Source organism: Pygocentrus nattereri, chromosome 12 (assembly GCF_015220715.1).
Source record: "Pygocentrus nattereri isolate fPygNat1 chromosome 12, fPygNat1.pri, whole genome shotgun sequence".
Classification (NCBI taxonomy): Eukaryota; Metazoa; Chordata; class Actinopteri; order Characiformes; family Serrasalmidae; genus Pygocentrus; species Pygocentrus nattereri.
The window spans coordinates 12,804,117-12,828,264 of NC_051222.1; the positions used below are offsets into that span (position 1 = coordinate 12,804,117).

At 40.1% G+C, this 24,148-nt stretch overlaps 1 protein-coding gene across 8 annotated transcripts in view; it reads right to left on the reverse strand.

The window, feature by feature from the left end:
- dmd (dystrophin) overlaps positions 1-24,148 on the reverse strand; it is a 177,924-nt gene that overhangs the window by 141,653 nt on the left and 12,123 nt on the right. For all 8 annotated transcript variants that reach the window (XR_001858753.2, XM_017717729.2, XM_037543617.1 and 5 more), the window contains exons 2-9: positions 20,307-20,368; positions 13,076-13,168; positions 11,130-11,207; positions 10,786-10,878; positions 10,263-10,435; positions 8,470-8,588; positions 2,324-2,502; positions 1,471-1,605 (exon numbers count right to left, since the gene is read on the reverse strand). Coding sequence is in view for 7 of the 8 variants with exons in the window: in XM_017717729.2 (XP_017573218.1) it covers positions 1,471-1,605; positions 2,324-2,502; positions 8,470-8,588; positions 10,263-10,435; positions 10,786-10,878; positions 11,130-11,207; positions 13,076-13,168; positions 20,307-20,368 (932 nt within the window). In the remaining variant the exon portion in view is untranslated. The remainder of the gene's footprint in view (positions 1-1,470; positions 1,606-2,323; positions 2,503-8,469; positions 8,589-10,262; positions 10,436-10,785; positions 10,879-11,129; positions 11,208-13,075; positions 13,169-20,306; positions 20,369-24,148) is intronic.

Consider the following 24,148-nt stretch of genomic DNA (forward strand, 5'->3'; position numbering starts at 1 on the left):
ACAGACCAACAGAAAAACACCACACATACATGCAAACACACAATGCACATTCATACAAAAATGTAAAACAAAAGAAGTAAGTGGCAGGTTAACTAAAGAGCTAATAATGACAGGTTCAGATGAACATAAAGGGAGGGCTTTGCTCATTCTAGATGAGGTGAATTATCAAAAAAATAATGTAAAAAATATATACAAACATAAAAATAGACATAGCCTCAGATATATGAAAGAAAAGAACAAAATTAAGATAGAGAAAACAGGATGGTTTCATTATATCAAGTGAATTTAGAAAATGTTCAGTATTCCATGGTTTTACAAAAATGGCTAACCTATGACATTACATTACAACGGATTTAACTGAAAATTATGCCACTGAAATTAAAGAAACAAAAGGTAGTAAAGAAATAAAATAGTAATCAAGGCAAAAATAAGGCAGGAAAATAAAATAAATGACAGAAGACATAAAATTAAAACCATAATCAATACTAGACCAGATAAAGGCATACTAAGGCCAGTTTGGTCCATTAATTATAAAATACCATACAAAATAAAGGGCAGCTGGTGTTTTTGAAAGTGATTAATTGATTAAGAGATACTTTTTTGATCCCACAACCAGGGAAATTCCACCTCCGCATTTAACCCATCTGTGAAGTGAAACACCACATACACACTAGTGAGCACACACTTGCCCGGAGCAGTGGGCAGCCCTATCCACGGCGCCCGGGGAGCAGTTGGGGGTTAGGTGTCTTGCTCAAGGACACCTCAGTCATGGACTGTCGACCCTGGGGATCGAACCAGCAACCTTCCGGTCACAGGGCCAGATCCCTAACCTCCAGCCCACGACTGCCCCAAGATGTGGAAAAAGAGTTTTAACAAGTTTTAACAAGACACTGATGACATACACAGTATTATGCAAAGGTTTTACACTCCTGTGAAAATTACATCAATTTTTTTGGGGCAATAAGCATTTATCTGCTAAGAACAGAGTACATATTACAATAAACATACATAATATTAAATGCCTGTGATTTTACATATTATTTATTATGATTTATTACCATTTCCATTGTTTTAATATTAAATCTATTCATGGGTTTTGCTAAATCAGTGCAAATGCAGTGGGACAGTTCAATATTTCTAGGCTGCAGAGTGCAGGTGCATTTAATGGGACAACTGGATAGGCTTTATTGTACTTGTCCTTCTAAATTTTGGGGAGCAATATTATAGTATCACATTGTTATGATCTGGGATTGTTACAGGTGTGAAGAGTTCAAGTGAGCTTTAGCCTTTTCCTAAAATCTGCGTTTGGACAGGACTGTTTCTGTAGCATATGTTGCTAGGGTTAGGAGTTTCTAGACCACGTAAAACCATCTTTCTGTACTACAGCTAGAGTAGACATTCCTTACACTCTGTCACACAGAATACAAAACTTTGTGTCAAGGAGACAGGACATACTTCCAAAAGACTAACCTGTGTGACAGGGTTCTTTCTTTTCTGTTCTGGTGTCTTGACATATGCAGCTTGAGTGAAGGCATAGCTTTTGTAGCGTGGCTTACTTGAAGGAGAAGGGCTGCGTACTTCACTCTGAGCCACACTGACTGTGATCTGAAAGACAGAAAAATAAAAATAAAGCAAAGATTAAATATGACACCAGCAATTTAACATAAGTTAGAACAGGAAGAGGAATAAATAAAACACAACCAATTTTTTGAATAAAAACAAGAAAAGGTTTATAGCAAAATGAGGTCACCAAAAACGGGTGAGAATTTTATAGTTACTTTTTTTTAACCTGTATTACTGTGCAAAAATCAGAGACCATCCTTTTATTTAATTTTCAGTCTAAATGGCCAGGTTATTATTAAGTTATTAATTTTTTAGGAGTCAGGAAAAAGAACACATATTTAACATAATATTATACAAAAGGCTCAACTATTAAATATAATATCATGTTTTCCAGTATTTTGTGTGTCCACCCTTTGCCTTTCATACAGCTTCCATTCTTTTTGGAAGGCTTTCAGTTTTTCAAAGACATCTATAAAGATTTTTTTAAATGTGTCTTGTAAAAACCTCTTAGAAGGAACTTGATTTCCTCATGTCTCTCAAAAACGAAAGCTTTAAGTATTGTATCTGATGGTGAAAGTTTTGGTGGTCTCCAGGTCTTGCATGGTTGCTATGAATGCTACTTTCTCTATTTTTTTTTAACTACAGTTTTGAAAACTCTGCTATTATACTTGACTTTTGTTTACTTCTCTGTTGATTATATTACAGCTTCCTTAAAACACATAAGGCATGCATACCCATTATAAATATTTAAATAACTGACCTGTTGGGAGTAGCACTGCTGTGTTTGAAAGTGGAAGTGTTCCTCTTTAGTCACCATAGTTCGAGGCAGAGTCTCAACCTCCTTGATTGCCTCCATACTCACACCATGAGGCAGCACTTGAAATAAGGAGGTGACGTACATAATTATAGACTTCTTATCTGGATGAGAAGTAGCCACATCTGTAAGATGGAAAAGAAAAGAAACTTCAGTCAGTTATACAACCCCAATTCCAATGAAGTTGGGACGTTGTGTAAAACATAAATAAAAACAGAATACGATGATTTGCAAATTCTTTTCAACCTATATTCAATTGTATACACTACAAAGACAAGATATTTAATGTTCAAACAGATAAACTTTGTTGTCTTTTTGCAAATATTCACTCATTTTTAATTTGATGCCTGCAACATGTTCCAAAGAAGTTGGGATAGGGGCATGTTTACCACTGTGTTACATCACCTTTCCTTTTAACAACACTCAATAAGCATTTGGGAACTGAGGACACTAATTGTTGAAGCTTTGTAGGTGGAATTCTTTCCCATTCTTGCTTGATGTACAACTTCAGTTGCTCAACAGTCCGGAGTCTCCATTGTCATATTTTGCGCTTTATAATGCGCCACTGGTTTTCAATGGGAGACAGGCCTGTACTGCAGAAAGGCCAGTTTAGTACAGAATGTAATGACATAGAAAATGTTTTTTTTTAACCTTTGTTCTTCTAACCTTTGTTTTGAACACAAGAGTTTGCACTATCACAAGAGTTGAACAAAAGAGTTCGCACTTGTTTGCACTATCAATTATTATAGTGCAAATTGCAAAAAGCAAAGTACAATTTCACTCCTGGACTTATAGAACATACTTATATTTACTATACATAGAATTGAGCCTTCATAAGTTTGATGTGTGTACACAGAGACATAAAAATAGTCTTTTTTAGCAGTCAGAACTGACTAAAATTGTGTTGTATTCTTGGCTAATGGAGGGACTCTGAAATTCAGTGGTTGAAATGACAGACACATATTTTTCAGAAAAAAACAGTTGGTTGTTGTCATGCCTCAGACGGACTCTCCCAGTGTTGCGAACTCAATTTCCCAGGAACATGAGGGAGATCATGTGACCGGTGACGATCGGTCACGCACCTATCAGCGTTCACAGTCACCCGATTACTGACTCATGTCACCTGTGCTAGTTTGTCACATGTTCAGGATAGAATAGTGTATTAAACGTTACTTAGTTGTGAAGTATTGTTTCTCTCATTAATTTACTGAGCGGTTTTCCTGATTGCCGTATAGTGTGCTTGTCTCTGACCTTTTGCCTGTTTAGCTGGACTGTGATTTTTGCCTTGCCCTTTGGATTTTGGTTATCTGATTTTGGCTTTGTGTTTTGGACTACTCTGCTTGTGTATACGACCTGTTTTTTCGGATTGCCCTTTTACTTACCTTTGCCTGTTGTGATGATCATAGCCGTGATCATCTCTGCTCTCCTGGCTCTGACCCACGCTTGTACTTTGACACCTACTCTGCCTATTGTGAATAAAACTGTTCTTTCTATGGAACTCCGCGTTTGTCTGAATTTTGCTGAACTCTGACAGTTGTAGGAGCAGTATAATTTTGTTATATTGAGGGTGTTATAATAATGGGGAGGGGGTGTCTTATTCATGTAGTTCTCTGAAGAGTGACTTATTATTATTACTATATTAAGAACAATGGTAAATGTAAAAACTAGGTTTTATTTATATAGTGCCTTTCTATATGCTGTGGCCCAGTAATATGCTTTGACCCCATCCCAATTCAACATCTATAGCAGGTTATGGTCACTAAATTGCTGGTTGTACAAGTGGTTCTCAGAAAACAATGTGGGCTTTGTAAATAATTGATCTACTTTTGAAGCAAGCCTGGTTTTTTGAGTCAGGACGGTATCCACTCCTCACAGGAGGGTTCTGCCCTCATTTCTTGTGACATAGCATGTAATCTTTCAGATAGCTATCAGTGTAGGACCATCAGTCGCTGACAAACCAGGATCAAGGCCAGGCAGCAGTTTGTTCTACTAATTTAATATTTTTTAAATGTAATTTAAAATTCAATAATAGACCAGTTCAACCAATTTGCAATGACAGCACATTTGGTCTAAAAGTAAGGCATAATACCTCTTACTGATCATGATTTTGATGCTTGCAGAAACATGAATTAGACCAGATCAATACTAAGCAACACAACCCCCCACACACCATGACACAATTATGTACATAGTCCTCTTTTAAATGGCTGAAGTGGAGCTATAGCAACCATTTATACAAATGATAAGAATTAATAAAAAATCAGGCTACAAGTTCTCTTCTTCTGAAATGTTTAATTTGTTGACTTCATAGAAAGTTTAATAATGCTCTTGAATAAAATAATAATTTTCAGAGATTTTAATACCCACTTTGACCAACCACAAGCCGTACACAAAACAACTTTTCAAGCGATTTCACTGATGCAGGCAAATTTGTTATGTTGGAATAAAATCATGAGAGTCTCACTAGAATTGTGTCCTGTCAAATGTTTTGTGTAAGATGGTCAGGATACCTGTCTTAGGTCATTCTTTAATATTAAGTCAGAGTGTGCAAGATAAAGAGAATGCAAGAGAAAAGGCATGCATGAGTGCCTGAAATCTCTGTAAAAATGCAAATCTGCTCCTCTTTAAAACAATCATTAACTTAAAAATGTAAACTGGCTGTTTTCATATTTTAAGTTTAGTGAGCCTGTAAAAGTGATGTAAGGAAATGTGCAGAGGACTTTAAGAATGGCATTATTAAAGAAGCATCAATCAATGGCATTATTAAAGAAGGATCAAGAAAGTTTTACTTTCTATTACTGTGGTTTTTATATTGATTTGTTTTTTTATGGTTTAGTTCATAACACCCAGTCAACAATGCTGAATTGTTTTGCATGTTTTGTTGAAGTGTAAATCTTTTAAAGTTCAATTAAAAAGTAAATGCACATTTTACTGGTTAATTTAAAAAATACTGGGTGATGACATGCCAGAATATACAATTCTGCAGTGAACTGGGCTGAGATCCACATCTTTACATGCCCAGGCAACATATCTTCCCATTTGTACCACTATAGACTGAAGAAGAAAAGCTTTAACAAAAAGAGCTAGTTAAAATGATAAAATCCAATTCCTATACGATTGCTCAAAGAACTTCTGCTGGAAATAACCAAGCCACACCTGACATTAATAAACCTCTTTTAGAATTTAAAATTTTTTTAGACTTTTTCTATACACCAAAAACTCTTAAACAAGCACTAATTAGTGCAGAATTTGTTATAATAGTCCACTCCTTCTATGGACTAGTCTAGACAGACTAGAAAACCTTAACATGAGTAATAGGAATAGTTTTTCCTGGTTAAGGTCTTACCTGACTAATTGGTATAGTGTTTCACATGGCTCACCTCAGAGACTCAGGCACAGCCTTAGTTTTTAAGTACAAACTCCTGCTTGTTTAGTAGATAAAAGTGTAAAAAGTGTAGATCTTGGGGTTGATGGACATAGAGTATTATTGTAAAATGGGAGTGTTAATGTTGTCTCACGTTCACTCACATTTGATGATGGTGGAGCATTGGGGTTCTGACAATTCAGGAAACTCATGTCTTTGTTGCTACCTTCTGGCTCTCTCTTTTAGTTAGGCTGTGATAGCTAGGACTGCTGAAGTCACTGCTGCACTCTGTTGTAAACTGCACTGTACACTGTTCTCAGTTACTCCTAACAGAACTAACTCTCTGTGTGTTTCTTTGCTGTGCTGAACAACTGCCCATCCTGTGAAGTCCATTACTGTTCCTTCATCTGCCTTAAGCGAGTGCCCTTTGCTCATCACTTTCTGGACTAGTTGACCACCATGGAGCTTCCTGCTGTACAACCTTGTGCAGAAGGCTTATCTTGCATGCCATTGACTCTACTCATGAATTGTAAACCTTGCCTCACAGTACTCTGAACACTTCTCATATTCATAGATCATCATTACAGACTTCTAACTGTAGTCATTGACATTGATGGTTCTCTGGGATACACTTCTAACAGTTTTTTAGTCACGCTTTTGGTAATCAGCCTCTATTTTTCCCTGGTAGATAAAAAGTGTAGATCTTGGGGTTGATGGACATGGTTTTGATGGACATGGTTTTCACAGATAACAGTGAAATGTTTTTACTGTTACTCTGATAGGTCTCTAATGGTAGTCATTAATTATCAAATCAAATCCTCCTCTGGTCAGACAACCTACAAGTGATTACACTACTAATATTAATAGCATTAGAATTAGTAGTAGTAATAGCTAGGAGTCTATGAAAACATCAATGTAGTTTTCTGGGCAATTATCACTAATCTCAATACTTCTGTCCAGTGACAGGCTGTTTTTTTTTTCCTTTTTCTCGCTTTTAATATTTTAGACGAATGGTAAAATGTTATTCTCTGTTTATATTGCTCTTATGTTATTGTTTTATTATACGGTGTCATCCAGAGGATGATGGATTTCTCTTGGGTTGCCACTTGGTTCTGGATTTTTCTATAAACCTGCTTAGTGACAATGTTTGTTGTAAAAAGCACTATGTAAATAAACTTGACTATTTGGCTCCTCAGGGGGCGCTGTAGCAAATTGGTTCACCCAGTTGATAGCCTAGCAACTGTAATACAATATGGCAAGAAAACAATTAATTTGTGGGGAAAAAAGAGCATTTACAAAAAAGGAACTGTTAAACCAAACATTTTGTTGCTTTGTGAGTCAGCAGCCAGCCAGTCTTGGAATAGCCAGTCAACGTGGGACCCCCCTATATACCAATGATCATGTGAACAATAACAATTGAACAAGGAGAGAAGAACAAACTAAAAAATGAAAGCATTAAGAAAGAGTTTTAAGAGAAGAGAGTTTAGACAAACACTGTACTGTGTGTGTACCATAATTAAAGAACCATGATGCAGAAAGATCGCAACCTAAGTGTACAGCCAGGCACCTCAATTTTGAACATACTGAAGACTATGCATGGTTTTGTCTGGAATATGAATGAAAAGCGAATTGCAGCAGCTAAGATGGAATGATATGAAAGCATTGACCACTTTCAGGGTGATTCTGGGACCCTAGGTAATAGACAGGAATGAGGCCCACTAAATGCACATTTTTAATTAGTCACAAACTGACTACACCGCAAAAAATATTTTGGCAAGTGAAATCATCCTAAATCTGGTGGTTATATGTAATATGCCTCATTTAGAGATCATCTTCCAATACAGGCAGATTGTTTTGGTCGTTTCAAAAAATGTAATGAAACAAATTACAGTATCTGCCAGTATAGTGAAATATCTTGGTACAGAGAAAGAAGTAGTAAGTAGTAAGATTACTTTGTCCAGGAAGCATTAAGTAAAATAATCCCTTTACATTTTGGAAAAAAAATCATTACTAATTTATTAATTTGTAACAAATGACTGGTTTTGAGTAAATAACTTGATTATTCCAATACTGGAGCTTTTTGTACTAACATTAAGATTATGTAGTGCGGCATGGAAGCACATCAATAGCAAATTATCACTTATTATCGCCTTGTTTATACCAGTCCACATTTATGCGGCTGTGTATTCACACAACAATAGGGAATTGTCCATTCTAAACTTGACTGGGGAGTGGGCCTGTATTAAAATGTATAAATACTTTGGAATAGGTTATTAAATATCAGCACATACAGTATTGTATTTTCATGGGGCCCTTGGCAGCTGCTTAGCTTTGCCTTGTGCAAAGACCATCCCTGACCACTTACAGCATCGTTCACAGAATAGGGCAAAGACAGATAGGGTGAAGATGTGCAATATTATGGATATAAGAAAAAAGGGTTTTAGTTTAAAAGTTAATAAAGAGGTTTAACAACTACACTGCTACATCACCCAAAGTGAGAGCCAGAGATGTTAAAGTGAAAGAAAAGTTGGAAAAACTTCCATTTTGTCAGGGTTCAATTTCAAAAAGTAAGTTCATCCAATGTTTTCAAATTTATTATATGGGAGCAAGGCAATGGAATGATAGTGGCAGGTTAGTGGTAACATTAATGCTCACAAAGATCTGAATATCATCATCTTAACAGTGCAAATGTAAATGTACACATCCCACATACAACATTAGATTATACCTTCAGGGTCGAGCAGTCGTTCGATGCCCAAATGCTTCTCAGCAATCCTGAAAGCATGATCCAGCCGGTCAATAGCTTTATCCATCTGTTCCACCACAGCCCAGTCAAACAACTCCGGTCTTTCAAAAATAAAAATGAAATGCAACAAAATTTCTTAGTTGATACCTCAATGGAGAATCATAATGGTCATTATATTAAAACCACTTCCTGTTTCTACACCCAATGTCCATATTATCAGCCCCATTTTACCATATAAGTGCACTTTGTAATCTGTTTTTCTCCATACTTTGTTAGTCCCCTTTTACCTTGTTTTTCTTTGGTCAGGACCCTCACAGAGCATGTATTATTTGGGTGGTGGATCATTCGCAGCACTGAAGTGCCACTAATGTGGTGTGCGAGTGTGTCTTGCGCAGTTACGAGTGGATCAGACAAATTACTGGTGCTGGAGTTTTTAAACATCTCATCAAACACCTTTATCAATGACCACTGATAAAGGATGACCACCACAAACTCTGCAGCAACAGATGAGCTACTGTCCATAAGTTTACAACTGCAAACTAAACCACCAGGGAGGTGTGTCTAAGGGTGTTTCAACACCTCAAAGTCTGTTTCTGTTACATTACATACATTTGATTCAGTTAATTTTGGTTTCAATTTCAGTTAAGCAAGTGCACCAAAGCACCTGATATACCTTTGTGGGCTGCATCTCTGCAGGAGTGTGCATCTAATGTCGGCATGTTGTCAATACAGGCAGCTTTTTTCAGGTAGCTTTTTTCGTTTTAATGGAGAAAATTTCTTTTAGAAAGTACAAGTTTAGGCATTTTTATGTCTTTTTCCCAAGACTTTAACTTCTGACTTTTTCAATGGGCCAAATTACAATTAAATATTTCTCTCCTTGTCTCTCTGTGCACTACAGGGAATGAAGGAGGGAAATTTTTTCTTCTCTCACAGATCTTTTGTTTTTCTTCTGTTGTTTAAAGGGTGACGACATCCTGCCTCAACTTACTGTAATTGGTCTGAAAATACAAATCATCCAAAAAAAGGTATTTTCAAACAGCAAATAAACCAAATTTTGGTTTAGTTTGACCCAGACCAAGACCACCTCTTTTGAGTGGACCAAAATTTTGACCTTTGGTCCAGGCCACCTTTCACACCTGCTATTTTGGTTCAGACCAAATTAAAATCTCTGAAGGTCTCGACTACGCAAGGTAGGTGTGACAGCACCCTAACAGAGTGGACAGTGAGTGGACACAGTGCTATAAAATTCTAGCAGCACTGCTGTATCTGATCCACTTATACCAGCACAACACACACATGCCACCACCACATCAGTGTCACTGCAGTAGAAATTCTCCACCTCCATAATAATACCTGCTCTATGGTAGTACTGTGAGGGCCCTGACCATTTAAGAACAGGGTAAAAGGGATTAACAAGTATAGAGTATAGAGTATAGATATAGCATAGAGTATAGATGTAGTCTGTAATTGAAGAACAAAAGTGCACATATGTCAGGTCAACAGAGCTAGTAAAATGAAAAATGAGTGTATAAACACAGATGTTTTAATGTTATGCCTGATTGACATGTATATATATATATATATATATATATATATATATATATATATATATATATATATATATACATGTATATATATGTATACGCCCAATGACCGCTGGGATAGGCTCCCCGTGACCCTGAGGGAGAAGCGGTTTAGGAAGTGTGTGTGTGTGTGTGTGTGTGTGTGTGTGTGTGTGTGTGTGTCTGTGTGTGTATAAAAGTTAATAAATAAACCTGTGGCTATGGATGAGAGCACTGAAAGCTAGACCATCTTCCCAGCAGCTGGAGAAGTTCATAACATTGACCTGTGGGTAATTCTTGGTGGACTGCCTAACCCAGCTCAATAGAATCTTTTCACTGTTGGTTTGCTTTAAGTCTGCCATCACATCTTTCATCACATCCTTCACCTGGAAAGAACATATCCAAGGAACATATGTAAGCATGGTGTGAAAGAAATCTTTGTTTCTTTTGTTTGTCTTTGAAAAATCAGATAACAAAAACACATTTTTTCATTGAATCCCTCAAAAATAAAGGTTGTTTCATATAAAATATGAATCCTCGTTTTTATTGTTCCACTTCCCATTTTAATTTATAGTTATAATAACATGGACAAAACAACTAAGAAAATATAAAAAGGTCCATATTGTTCAGGCATGTTTATTTACGGTCACTCAAAATATCAACAAAATGTAATTTAAAAAGGGGTGCAAAACTTTTGTAAATGAATGTACATGTGATTTAGTCTTTGTTTTCCTACCTGCCAATGGAGAATTATGCTCCAGATTAGTCCCAAAGTCAATTTATGATTCCCATCAACAATGTCAGCTCCTCCAATATTCACCAATTCAACCTAGAAGTAAGATTTTTTAAATCAGAAATTATAACTTCACTAACAAAATGAAAAACATGGTCTATGGGGCAGTGTAGCAGTAAGTTATCAGCTGGAAAGTTTATAGCTGAAGCATTTGTTTAAAATATGCTTGCTAATGTTATTTTGCTTAGAACACAGGTGAAAATGTAAACTGGATCATGGAATCTCATCCTAAGGTCTTCTGGGAATACCCTGGAACTGTAAATATGACCGTTTCCCCTTGGACTCACATTGTTCTTCTGAAGAACCTGCAGTGCTCTGTTGACATTATTGAGTGAATGCACCCTGGTGAAGCCACGCTCTTTCACCTGCAGATAGAGTGCATACATAAATCTTACATAATTGCACACTATTTAGTATACAGTGCTCTGCAACATATTTAGCTTCCATTTGTATCTATGCATTTAATAGCCTCATAGCCTAGAATTTGGATACAAAATGGTGTGTGATATTGACTAGCCTCTTTAAATACACCCACCTTGTATCTACACTCTTCATCCATTTTATCAGGTCCATTGACTATACTGGAGCCTTTTGTAGTTCTACTACTCACTGGCTGTAGTTCATCTGTTTCTCTGCACAATTTGTTAGACCATTTTTACCCTATTCTTCAATGGCCACAGAGTAGGTATTATTTGTGGAAAATCATTCTCTGCATTGTAATGACACTGATGGTGTGGTAGTGGTGTGTTAGAGTGCGTTAAGCCAGTATGACTATCCGACACAGTAGTGTTGGCAGAGCTTTTAAACACCATGTGTTCACTTACAGTCCACTCTATTAGACACATTGTTGGTCCACCTTTTAGATGTGAAGCCTGAGAAAACAGCTCATCTGTTGCTTCACAGTTTGTGTTGGTCATCCTCTAGTCTTTCTTCAGTGGTCATGGGATGCTGCCCACAGGTCGCTAGTAGCTACATATTTTTGCCTGGTGGACTATTTTCAGCCAAGCAGGTGAAACTGCGGTTTTTAAAAACTCCAGCAAAGTTGTTGTATCTGATCCACTCCTACTGGTACAACACACACTTACACACCAACACAATATCAGTGTCACTGTCATTGCTAAGAATGGTTCATCACTCAAATAAAACCTGCACTGTGGTGATTCTGTTAGGGTCCTGACCATTGAAGCACAGGGTAAAATGGGGCTAAAAAAGCATACAGAGAAACAGATGGTAATTGTAGAACTCTCTGTAGTGCTCTTATGTAATAAGGGGCGCTGATGAAGTGTATAAGAAACAATGCAAAACATGAAAAATCATTATAAAATGAGGTATATTTAACCTTTTAAAAATCTTTTTAGTAAAGATTTAGTAGAGTTTCACTATTTACTTTACATGGAGATGAGCATTTGTGACCATTCAATAAAGAATTGCTCAAGCTTGGTCAGTCTGGAGGCCACGTTTTTAGTTAGCTTCAGTTAAGAACACTGACTGGTTTTATGTAGGGTGTTTTTGTATTGTGCTCCCCTATCTCTATGTCTTTTTCTCAAAACTCCTGACAAAATTAACATCTATTACAAGGCATCTCTACAATAAATGAAAATAAACAAAATAAAAGCAAAGTGTTTGAGGAAAATGCACTAAAGCTAGAGCTCCACTGATTATGTCCTCTTATAATAATATTATACCATTATACAACCAATTACAGGACGAACATATTACATTAGATGCCACTAATAGGTGGCACGAGTCCAGACCCGAATGCTATACTATGCGGATGGACCTATAAGCAATAAACTATGGAAAATTATTTAATTTCAACAGGTTGGTCCTATTTTAATCAGCGTATCATTTACGGACTGGGAAACTCACAGACCAATCGCATATGTTGTACATATCACACGTTACGCTACTCAGCCAATCAGATCTGTGCATTATGATTAGCGCACATAGGGGAGGGATGAGGCGAGACACAGCATTCGGATAAGAAAGTAAGGTGGAACACTCTAAAAAGAGAAAGTTGACAAATACTGTTAATAAAAAATATTCAGTTGTTGACTATACAAGACGTTGATATACCTACTAGACAACTTCAGTATACAGTATATGCAAATGAGATATTATGATGTTCCGGACCTTTGCTGGGGGAAATGTTTCCTGACTGGAGCTAAATGAATTGTAATTAAATAGCCCTGCATTATATGAACTGTATATCACCTCATTCAAATTTACCTACCAGTTCATGCCCAGCCAGGCCCTCTAAAAGCTCCAGAAGACGACGGCCATCACACAGATCTATGAAGAGATCATCAATAGGGGCCCTCCCAGCCTAAGGAATGAAAAGAACACAAATTATAAAATGAATCTATGGAGAGGGTAATGAAGGCAGATTGTTAGTGTGCTGTTGTAGGCAGACATCACTTTGTGAATAGCATAAATTAACATCATTTTGTGATACCTAAAGCCTGGTTAAAGCTGGGCTGGTTTTACCAGAGTAAGGGATTTGACTGGCTGTTTCAGACAGAATAATATACCTATAATTTCCCAAAATGACCCCAGACAGCCTGGATCAAAGCTGATGTTCACATCAGCAATAAGATTAAAGTCAAATGGGTCTAGATAAAAAAACTAACCCAGTTAATGTCAAATACAATAATATTAGGTTAGTGAAGTAGGTTAATTTAACAAATACAAGACAAAAACTGCACCATCCTGTAAGAGGTACTTAAAATATTTTATTTGCATTTGCCTTCTAGCCTTCTAATTAAACCACCAGCAAAAATGCTGTAGATCACAGTAAACATATATATATATATATATATATATATATATATATATATATATATATATATATATATATATATATCCTCTCCATGGATCACCACCTTATCGTGGTGGAGAGGTTTGTGTGCTTGAAGGACCCTAGGAGCTATGTTGTCTGGAGCAAAAGCTCCTGGTAGGGTCTCCCATGGCAAACTGGTCCTAGGTGACAGGCCAGACAAAGTGTGATCCATAACCACCCCTATGAGGACAACAAAGCAGGACTTGTGTACCCTGCCCAGATCAGGGTTACCGGGGCCCCACCCTGGAGCCAGGCCTGGGGGAGGGGCTCGCCAGCGAGCGTCTGGTGGCCGGGCATTCACTCATGGTGCCCGGCCGGGCCCAGCCCGAAGTATGAGTACATGGGCAGTAGTAGGGGTGCGGTGCATTGTGGATCGGGCAGTGTCCGAAGGCGTGGGCCTTGGCGTTCTGATCCTCGGTTGCTGAAACTGGCTTTTGGAACTTGGAACGTTACCTCACTGGCGGGGAAGGAGCCTGAGTTGGTGCGCGAGGTCGAGAGATACCGGCTAGATATAGTCGGACTCACCTCAACACACAGCTTGGGCTCTGGGTCCAATCTCCTTGAGAGGGGCTGGACTTTTTTCTTTTCTGGAGTTGCCCATGGTGAGAGGCGGCGGGCAGGTGTGGGCTTTCTCATAGCCCCTCGACTCGGCGCCTGTATGTTGGGGTTTTCCCCGGTGGACGAGAGGGTAGCTTCCCTACGCCTTCGGGTTGGGGAACGGGTCCTGACTATTGTCTGTGCTTATGCACCGAACAGCAGTTCAGAATACCCAGCCTTCATAGAGTCCTTGGAAGGGGTGCTTGAAAGTGCTCCTCCTGGAGACTCGATTGTCCTACTGGGGGACTTCAACGCTCACGTGGGCAACGACAGTAAGACCTGGAGGGGTGTGATTGGGAGGAATGGCCTCTCTGATCTGAACCCGAGTGGTGTTCAGTTTTTGGACTTCTGTGCAAACCACAGTTTGTCCATAACGAACACCATGTTTGAACACAAGGATGTCCATAAGTGCACATGGCACCAGGACACCCTAGGCCGCAGTTCAATGATTGACTTTGTAGTCATGTCAGCGGACTTGCGGCCATGTGTACTGGACACTCGGGTAAAGAGAGGAGCTGAGCTGTCAACTGATCACCACCTGGTGGTGAGTTGGATCAGGTGGTGGGGGAAGATGCCAGTCAGACCAGGCAAACCCAAACGTATAGTGAGGGTTTGCTGGGAACGTCTGGCAGAAGAACCTGTCAGATTGATCTTCAACTCACACCTCCGTCAGAACTTTGACCAGATATCGGGGGAGGTGGGGGACATTGACTCAGAATGGGCCATGTTCCGCTCCTCCATTGTTGAAGCGGCTGACTGTAGCTGTGGTCGCAAGGTAGTTGGTGCCTGTCGGGGCGGTAATCCTCGAACCCGGTGGTGGACACCCCAGGTGAGAGATGCCGTCAAGCTGAAGAAAGAGTCCTACCGGACATGGTTGGCCTGTAAGACACCAGAGGCAGCTGGCAGGTATCGACAGGCCAAGCGATCTGCGGCTTCAGTCGTTGCCAAGGCAAAAACCCGGGTGTGGGAAGAGTTCGGTGAGGCCTTGGAAAGTGACTTTAAGTCGGCTCCGAAAAGATTCTGGCAAACCGTCAGGCGACTCAGAAGGGGAAAGCAGTGTGCCACTAGCACTGTATATAGTGGAGATGGTGTGCTGCTGACTTCGACTGAAGACGTCATTGGGCGGTGGAAGGAATACTTTGAGGACCTTCTCAATCCCACCAACACGTTCTCCAGTGAGGAGGCAGAGTCTGGGGACACGGGAATAGGCTTTTCCATTACTGAAGCCGAAGTCGCTAAGGTAGTTAAAAAGCTCCTTGGCGGCAGGGCTGCAGGGGTGGATGAGATCCGTCCCGAGTTCCTCAAGGCTCTGGATATTGTGGGGCTGTCTTGGCTGACACGCCTTTTCAACATTGCGTGGACATCGGGGGTGGTGCCACTTGATTGGCAGACTGGGGTGGTGGTGCCTCTTTTTAAAAAGGGGGACCGGAGGGTGTGTTCCAACTACAGGGGAATCACACTCCTCAGCCTCCCTAGTAAGGTCTATGCAAGGGTACTGGAGAAGAGAGTCCGGCTTATAGTCGAACCTCGGATTCAGGAGGAGCAGTGCGGGTTCCGCCCTGGTCGTGGAACACTGGACCAACTCTTTACCCTCTCCAGGATTCTCGAGGGTTCATGGGAGTTTGCCCAACCAGTCCACATGTGCTTTGTGGATTTGGAGAAGGCATTCGACTGTGTTCCCCGGGGTATTCTGTGGGAGGTGCTTCGGGAGTACGGGGTACATGGCTCTTTGCTACGAGCCATTCAGGCCCTGTACAAACAAAGCAGGAGCTTGGTTCGCATGGCCGGCAGTAAGTCAGACTTTTTCCCAGTGAGAGTTGGACTCCGTCAGGGCTGCCCTTTGTCACCGATTCTATTCATAATTTTTATGGATAGAATTTCTAGGCGCAGTCAGGGGATGGAGGGTGTCCGGTTTGGTGACCTCAGGGTCACATCGCTGCTGTTTGCAGATGATGTGGTCCTATTGGGGACATCAGGCCGTGAACTTCAGCTTTCACTGGATCGGTTTGCAGCCGAGTGTGAAGCGGCCGGGATGAGGATCAGTACCTCCAAATCCGAGGCCATGGTTCTCACGCGGGAAAGGGTGGAGAGCCCTCTCTGGGTCGGGGACGAGCTCTTGCCTCAAGTGGAGGAGTTTAAGTATCTCGGGGTCTTGTTCACGAGTGATGGTACAAGGGAGCGGGAGATTGACAGGCGGATTGGTGCTGGGTCAGCAGTGATGTGGGCTCTTTACCGGTCTGCTGTGGTAAAGAAAGAGCTGAGCCATAAGGCAAGGCTCTCGATTTACTGGTCGATCTATGTTCCCACCCTCACCTATGGTCATGAGCTTTGGGTAATGACCGAAAGAACGAGATCGCGAATACAAATGGCTGAAATGAGTTTCCTCCGCAGGGTGGCTGGACTCTCCCTTAGAGATAGGGTGAGAAGTTCGGTCATCCGGGAGGGACTCGGAGTAGAGCCGCTGCTTCTTCACGTCGAGAGGAGCCAGTTGAGGTGGTTCGGGCATCTTGTTAGGATGCCTCCTGGACGCCTCCCTTGGGAGGTGTCACAGGCAAGTCCACCGGGGAGGAGACCCCGGGGAAGACCCAGGACACGCTGGCGTGACTATATCGCCCAGCTGGCCTGGGAGCGCCTCGGAATCCCTCCCAGGGAGCTAGTGGAAGTGGCTGGGGAAAGGGAGGTCTGGGCTTCATTGCTCAGGATGCTGCCCCCGCGACCCGAACCCCGGAGAAGCGGAAGATGATGGATGGATGGATGGATGGATATATATATATATATATATATATATATATATATATATATATATATATATATATATATATATATATATATGTACACTGCTCAAAAAAATAAAGGGAACACTTAAACAACACAATATAACTCCAAGTAAATCAAACTTCTGTGAAATCAAACTGTCCACTTAGGAAGCAACACTGATTGAAATTGAAATCAATTTCACAGCTGTTGTGCAAATGGAATAGGCAACAGGTGGAAATTATTGGCAATTAGCAAGACACACTCAATAAAGGAGTGGTTCTGCAGGTGGGGACCACAGACCACTTCTCAGTACCTTTCTGCTTTCTGGCTGATGTTTTGGTCACTTTTGAATGTTGGTGGTGCTTTCACACTCGTGGTAGCATGAGACGGGCTCTACAACCCACACAAGTGGCTCAGGTAGTGCAGCTCATCCAGGATGGCACATCAATGCGAGCTGTGGCAAGAAGGTTTGTCAGCGTAGTGCCCAGAGGCTGGAGACGCTACCAGGAGACAGGCCAGTACACCAGGAGACGTGGAGGAGGCCATAGGAGGGCAACAACCCAGCAGCAGGACCGCTACCTCTGCCTTTGTGCAAGGAGGAACAGGAGGAGCACTGCCAGAGCCCTGCAAAATGACCTCCAGCAGGCCACAAATGTGCATGTGTCTGCACAAACGGTTAGAAACCGACTCCATGAGGATGGTATGAGGGCCCGAAGTCCACAGATGGGAGTTGTGCTCACAACCCAACACCGTGCAGGACGCTTGGCATTTGCCAGAGAACACCAGGATTGACAAATTCGCCACTGGCACCCTGTGCTCTTCACAGATAAAAGCAGGTTCACACTGAGCACATGTGACAGACGTGACAGAGTCTGGAGACGCCATGGAGAGCAATCTGCTGCCTGCAACATCCTTCAGCATGATCGGTTTGGCAGTGGGTCAGTAATGGTGTGGGGTGGCATTTCTTTGGAGGGCCGCACAGCCCTGCATGTGCTCGCCAGAGGTAGCCTGACTGCCATTAGGTACCAAGATGAGGTCCTCAGACCCCTTGTGAGACCACATTCTGGTGTTCCCTCCTAATGCAGGTCAAGGCTAGACCTCATGTGGCTGGAGTGTGTCAGCAGTTCCTGCAAGATGAAGGCATTGAAGCTATGGACTGACCCACCCATTCCCCAGACCTGAATCCATCTGGGACATCATGTCTCACTCCATCCACCAACGCCACGTTGCACCACAGACTGTCCAGGAGTTGGCGGATGCTTTAGTCCAGGTCTGGGAGGGGATCCCTCAGGAGACCATCCGCCACCTCATCAGGAGCATGCCCAGGCGTTGTAGGGAGGTCATACAGGCACGTGGTGGCCACACACAATACTGAGCCTCATTTTGACTTGTTTTAAGGACATTACATCAAAGTTGGATCAACCTGTAGTGTGTTTTTCCACTTTAATTTTGTGTGTGACTCCAAATCCAGGCCTCCATTGGTTAATAAATTTGATTTCCATTGATGATTTTTGTGTGATTTTGTTGTCAGCACATTCAACTTTGTACAGACCAAAGTATTCAATGAGAATATTTCATTCATTAAGATCTAGGATGTGTTATTTGAGTGTTCCCTTTATTTTTTTGAGCAGTATATATATATTATATATACGTTATAATACGATATAATATATACGATATAATATATATTATATACACGTTTGACTGGATCTGGATAGGGCCAGTGCGACAGATTTCAAGCTGGTGTTCTACAAAGCCAAGTTGTGGCATTATTTGGTGTGAACCCTAGTACCATCTCCAAATTGAAGGCCAAGTTCCATATAACAGGGGATGTCAGAGACAGGCCGAGAAGTGGGCATCCTAAGAAGCCAATCTCCGGTCTCATTGGGCTGCCAGGAGGCCTGCCATGACTGCCCTTCACCATCAGGCCCATTTGCACTGGTGTCGGCTACGCATGCACTGGAACCTGAACATGTGGAGGAAAGTTATGTTCAGCGATGAGACCAGATACTGCCTACGGCAGCTGGATCGTAGGGTCAAAGTGTGGAGAAGACGCGGAGAACACTATGCTGCACCGATAGAATAACATCTTTTGGTGGAGGCAGTGTGATGATATGGGGCAGCATCTCCCTCACTGGAAAAACAAGGCTTGGAGGCAATCTGAATGCAGAGAGATATCAATATGAAATCCTGCAACCAGTGGCAATCCCACAATATCTCCACAGTCTGGGACCAATCTTTATCCACCAAGATGACAACGTTCGCCCCCACAAAGCAGGTTTTATCAGAGACTACCTCCAGAATTTAGGAGTGGAGAGGATGGAATGACCTGCCAGCAGTCCTGACCTCAACCCCATTGAACACTTGTGGGATCAGCTTGGGCGTGCTGTTTGTGCCAGAGTGACCAACACAACCACGTTGACTGACTTGCAACAAATGCTGGTTGAAGAATGGGATGCTATCCCACAGCAGTGTGTGACCAGGCTGGTGACCAGCATGAGGAGGAGGTGCCAGGCTGTTGTGGCTGTGTATGGTTCTATCCCATACGCTGCAGAGGCTCCTGTTAGTTAAATGAATAAATTGTAGAATTGCCTATATGGGTTTTGTTTCTTCAAACTTCAATTATCCAGTCCACCAAACACCAAGCAAGTCAATGGCAGAATAAGCTGTCTGGCATTAGCAGAGAGGATTTGGCTAATTTTTCATGGGTGCAACCAACATACTCAGCTCTACTGCTCATCCCACAAATGCATGTTCCTTACAAATGTGGCACCATTTAAAAGGGAAGTGAACAGGTTTTCCAATGGTATAAGATTTATTGCCAAGAAGCATTGTTACAACAAATAAATAATCTACCAAACACGTAACAAGTTTAGAAACAGTTTGACAATAATCTTTTAGTTTCAAGCTTAAAAATTATCTAAGCATTAACTTTTTCTTCCACATCTTGAGAGTCAACAGGCTGCAGATCCAAAATCCAGATGATCTAAATATCCGTGTCGCTACTGAGCTGAGAGTAGTGTGCTGACTAAAAATATCCAGTAAAAAGTTGTCCTGTGGTCAGAAGTACTAGAAGGACTAGAGGATGACACAAACTGTGTGGAAATTAGATGAGCTACAGTCTCTAACAATACCATAGAGAGGGTGGGTGATAAATTGTGCAGCAACAGATGGAACTGCACATATATGATAATGTCCTTAATAAATTTTACTAGATAGGTGTCCTTATAAACTGGCAAACCCAGAATTAAATATCAGAAAATTACCTTACCTTAGCAAACTGTGAGTTTATCCATTTTGTGAAGGTTTTCTTTTGTATGTCCTCCCTTTCATCTGCAAATAAATAAAAATGACGTTAACACATAATTATTGTAACAAATATTATTGGGTAAAAATGAACATTGTTTGCTAAATTCCATAAGTTACTTGTAAAATATAAACATTTAAAATTAATATAAAATGTAACCTTTAGTGTTCTTAACTTTTAATAAATGCAATGACATTTTATTCCAAGCAATTTTAAATTTCTATTTACACCAAATCTGTTATTCAAGTAAAACCTCTTCTCATTATCCAAAGATAAATGTTTTGAGTTCTTAGCTTTAAAAGTGTGCACAGAACGCAAAAACAGTTTTGTGGTAGCTGGGATCTATAGATCTCTTTCTACACTCTACGCTTTTAAATTCATACATCAACTTAGAAATGCTAATCATAGGTGATTTTAACTTAAATTGGTTAACTAATGCATCTGATCACCTGAAGGAAGTGTGTGGAAATCTACATTTAACACAACTAATTACAGAGCCTGGATGAACTTCCATGATCCCAGCAAACCAACTCTTGTAGACTTAATTTTATCCAAAGGGCCTGATTAAATTACTTCTATAGGTGTTTTTGGCCGTGGTTTAAGTGATCTCTGCCCTATCAGATGCAAGTCAGACTCTCTGGTGGTGGTTAAAAGAAATGTTAAATATTTTAATGATCAAGACTTTTTAAATGATCTGGTGCTCATCCACTACACATCTAAAATCCCAGATATATCGTTTTAGCGATAGACTAGTTTTGCAAAACTTTCCTGTCAGTGGTAGATAAGCATGACCTCTATAAAACCGTGAGAATCTGAGATAGATCAAACTCCTTGCTCAATTCAGAAATATCTTCCTTGCTCAATGCAAGAAAATAATCATGGGCCCTAGCTAGAAGAAAAGGTGGCAGAGACCATTGGCTTTTCTTTAGGCAGCTAAGAAATAAATGTACTTCTTACATTAGAAAAGCTAAAGCAGAATTCTACCTCCAGATGTTTACAAAATCAGCTACAAATTCCTCTAAATTCTGGAAGACAATTAATTTGCTTAACAACACATCAGTGCCCATTCCAAATCCTATTGTAATTAACGATCAATAGTTTACTGATCATAGAGAGATTTGTCAAGCATTTAATACTCGCTTTGCAGCTGCTGGACATTTATTATATAAGCACTTCGTCAATACTAAAAAAAGTACAGGACAGGACAGTTTGGACCCATTTTTTCTAAGGCTTGCAACCCCAAATTTTTTAAGATATTATATATTTTTGTAATATATCTATTTCTTCAAGCAGACTTCCAAGTATCTGGAAAACGGTACACATATGTCCATTTCACAAAGATGTGATACTACTGATCTTATAACTAGACCCATCTCATTAGCCAAGATCTTAGAAACCTTACTAAAGGATCAACTCAAGGCATTTCTGCATAGAAATTCAATCTCATCAGACTACCTACCTGAATTCAAAGAAAAGCACAGCACAATCTCTGCAGCTACTCTCATTGTAGACAATCTTTTCAGTGCCATTGATAAAAAAGAAACATTGTGCAGCCATTTGCATTGACCTCTCTAAAGTCTTTGATCATTCAGTACTCTTAAAAAGTCAACAAAACATTGGTTTCAATCTCAGGGCTACTAACTGGATTAAAAATCCAGAAGTCCAGAAATCCCATAGACAGCAACGTGTGGCCTTTGGGCAGAGTAAATCAGATTTACTTCCAATAACAAAGGGGTCCCTTAAGCTTCAACCCTTGGACCAGTATAATTTAATATTTATAAATGACATTGCCACCTCAATTGCTGACTGCAAAGTACACTTAAATGCTGACGACACTATCCTGCTCTGTACTGTTTGACTGACTACATTGGTACTGCAATAGATAAAATACAGCATTCTTTTAATGTCGGCTTTTTACAACCATAATCTAGTTTTAAATGTTGAGGAGAACTAAATATATTCTATTTTCAAGAGCCTCTTACATTGATTTTAGCACTTTTAAAATCACAATCCTGAAGGGATCTGACATTGAAAGAGTCCATGAGCACAAATACCTTGGTATATGGCTAGATGACAAAAGTCATTTTAAGCAACATGATAACAAACGTTACCTGACAAACATAAACAGAGACAAAAACTTGGTTCCCTTTATCGTAACAAAGTATGTTTCCCAAAGCACACAAGTTTCCTAAAGTTCTGGATTATGGTTTATGCACCTGTGACTATTTTGAAATCTCTAGATTCTGTATACCACGCTGTCTTAAGATTCATTACTGGTGACCTCGACAACACCCATGATTGTGTACCATATGAAAAGTCGGCTGGTCATCTCAGTCTGTGCGTCGGGAGACATATTCGCTTCTTTTTATCTATAAGCACTTACTGGCCATATGCCATCGTACATCACAGAAATACTCCATGACAATAATGCAGTTTATCAGACTCATTCTAGTAATTGGATTACCCATGAGGTGGGGTGGAGAGTTTTTACAGAGCTGGGAAAATCTGCTTTCTAGCTACAGTGCACCAGCGAGCTGGAATTCATTACAGGAAACTCTAAAGCTTCACTCTCTGGTGTCACATGAATATTTTAAACTTTTAGTCTCTAACCACCTCCAGTCTGCAACTGCTTTATTTGATTTACCTTAACTTTTAATGAACCTATTTAACTTAACTTGATTTTTTTTAGGATACTTGTCTGACTGAATTGTGCCAAGTGTAAAGTTTGGTGGGGTGTGGGGTGTGTTTTACGAGTTGGGCTTGGCCTCTTACTTCCAGTGAAAGAAACTCAATGCTTCAGCAGACCAAGAGATTTTTGACAATTTCATGCTCCCAACATTAGAGCGGAGACTCCAAGCCAGGCCTTCTTGTCCAACATCAGGGTCTGACCTCACAAATGCGCTTCTGGACGAATGCTCAAAAATTCCCATAAACTTGCTCCTAAACCTTGTGGAAAGCCTTGGTGGGTGGGCCGACATCATATTAAAACTTATCGATTAAGAATGGGATGTCACTCAAGTTCATATGCGTGTGAAAGCAGACGCCCGAATACTTTTGTCAATATAGCATAGCTTCACATCAGTGTGAAATTAATATATTTCCATTTGTTTTTTATATTTTACTTTTACTTATTTACTTTCTGTAGAGTAATTACCTGAGCATCACCACAAGCATTTCAATGCATAAATGTCCTGACATTTTGTGCAAGTGACAAATAAACTTGAAACAATGAATAACTGAAGTCCAAGACAAATGTGAAAAAGATTTTGGTAACAACATACATGTATATAGTGGAATGATATTCTGCCATAGCCACAATGTTGTCCACGAGACAAGTATAAAGCCAAAATACACTTGTAGTATATAGTAGTAACTGCTTTTATAAAAATCTATTTCTTTGTTTGGTGGTATGTGATGTATCAAATGATTGGCAGAATAATCTCAGATAAATTTGTATAGTTGTGATAGTCATTGTATAGTTGTCATAGTCATTTTTCAATTACATGAATTTGGTAGGACTGAAATTTGACATTTTGCTTGTGCATAAATCAGTGAAAAGCTTTTCACTGAGAAGTAATGAAGAACTTATCATGAACATAATGAAAGTAATGAAAAAAAGTTAATGAAAAAATCCAGTAGACTGTATCTTAACGTTACATTGTCGTTTTTCAGCTAAGGTAGTTTCTGCTTTGGGCTAAAAGGCTCCATCATGTCCTTCCTCCTTGGAGAACTGACAGATAACATCAGAAGATAAGAATGGGGAAGTTTACTCTATTTTTCTCTTTTTCAGAATCTATTGGTCAAAG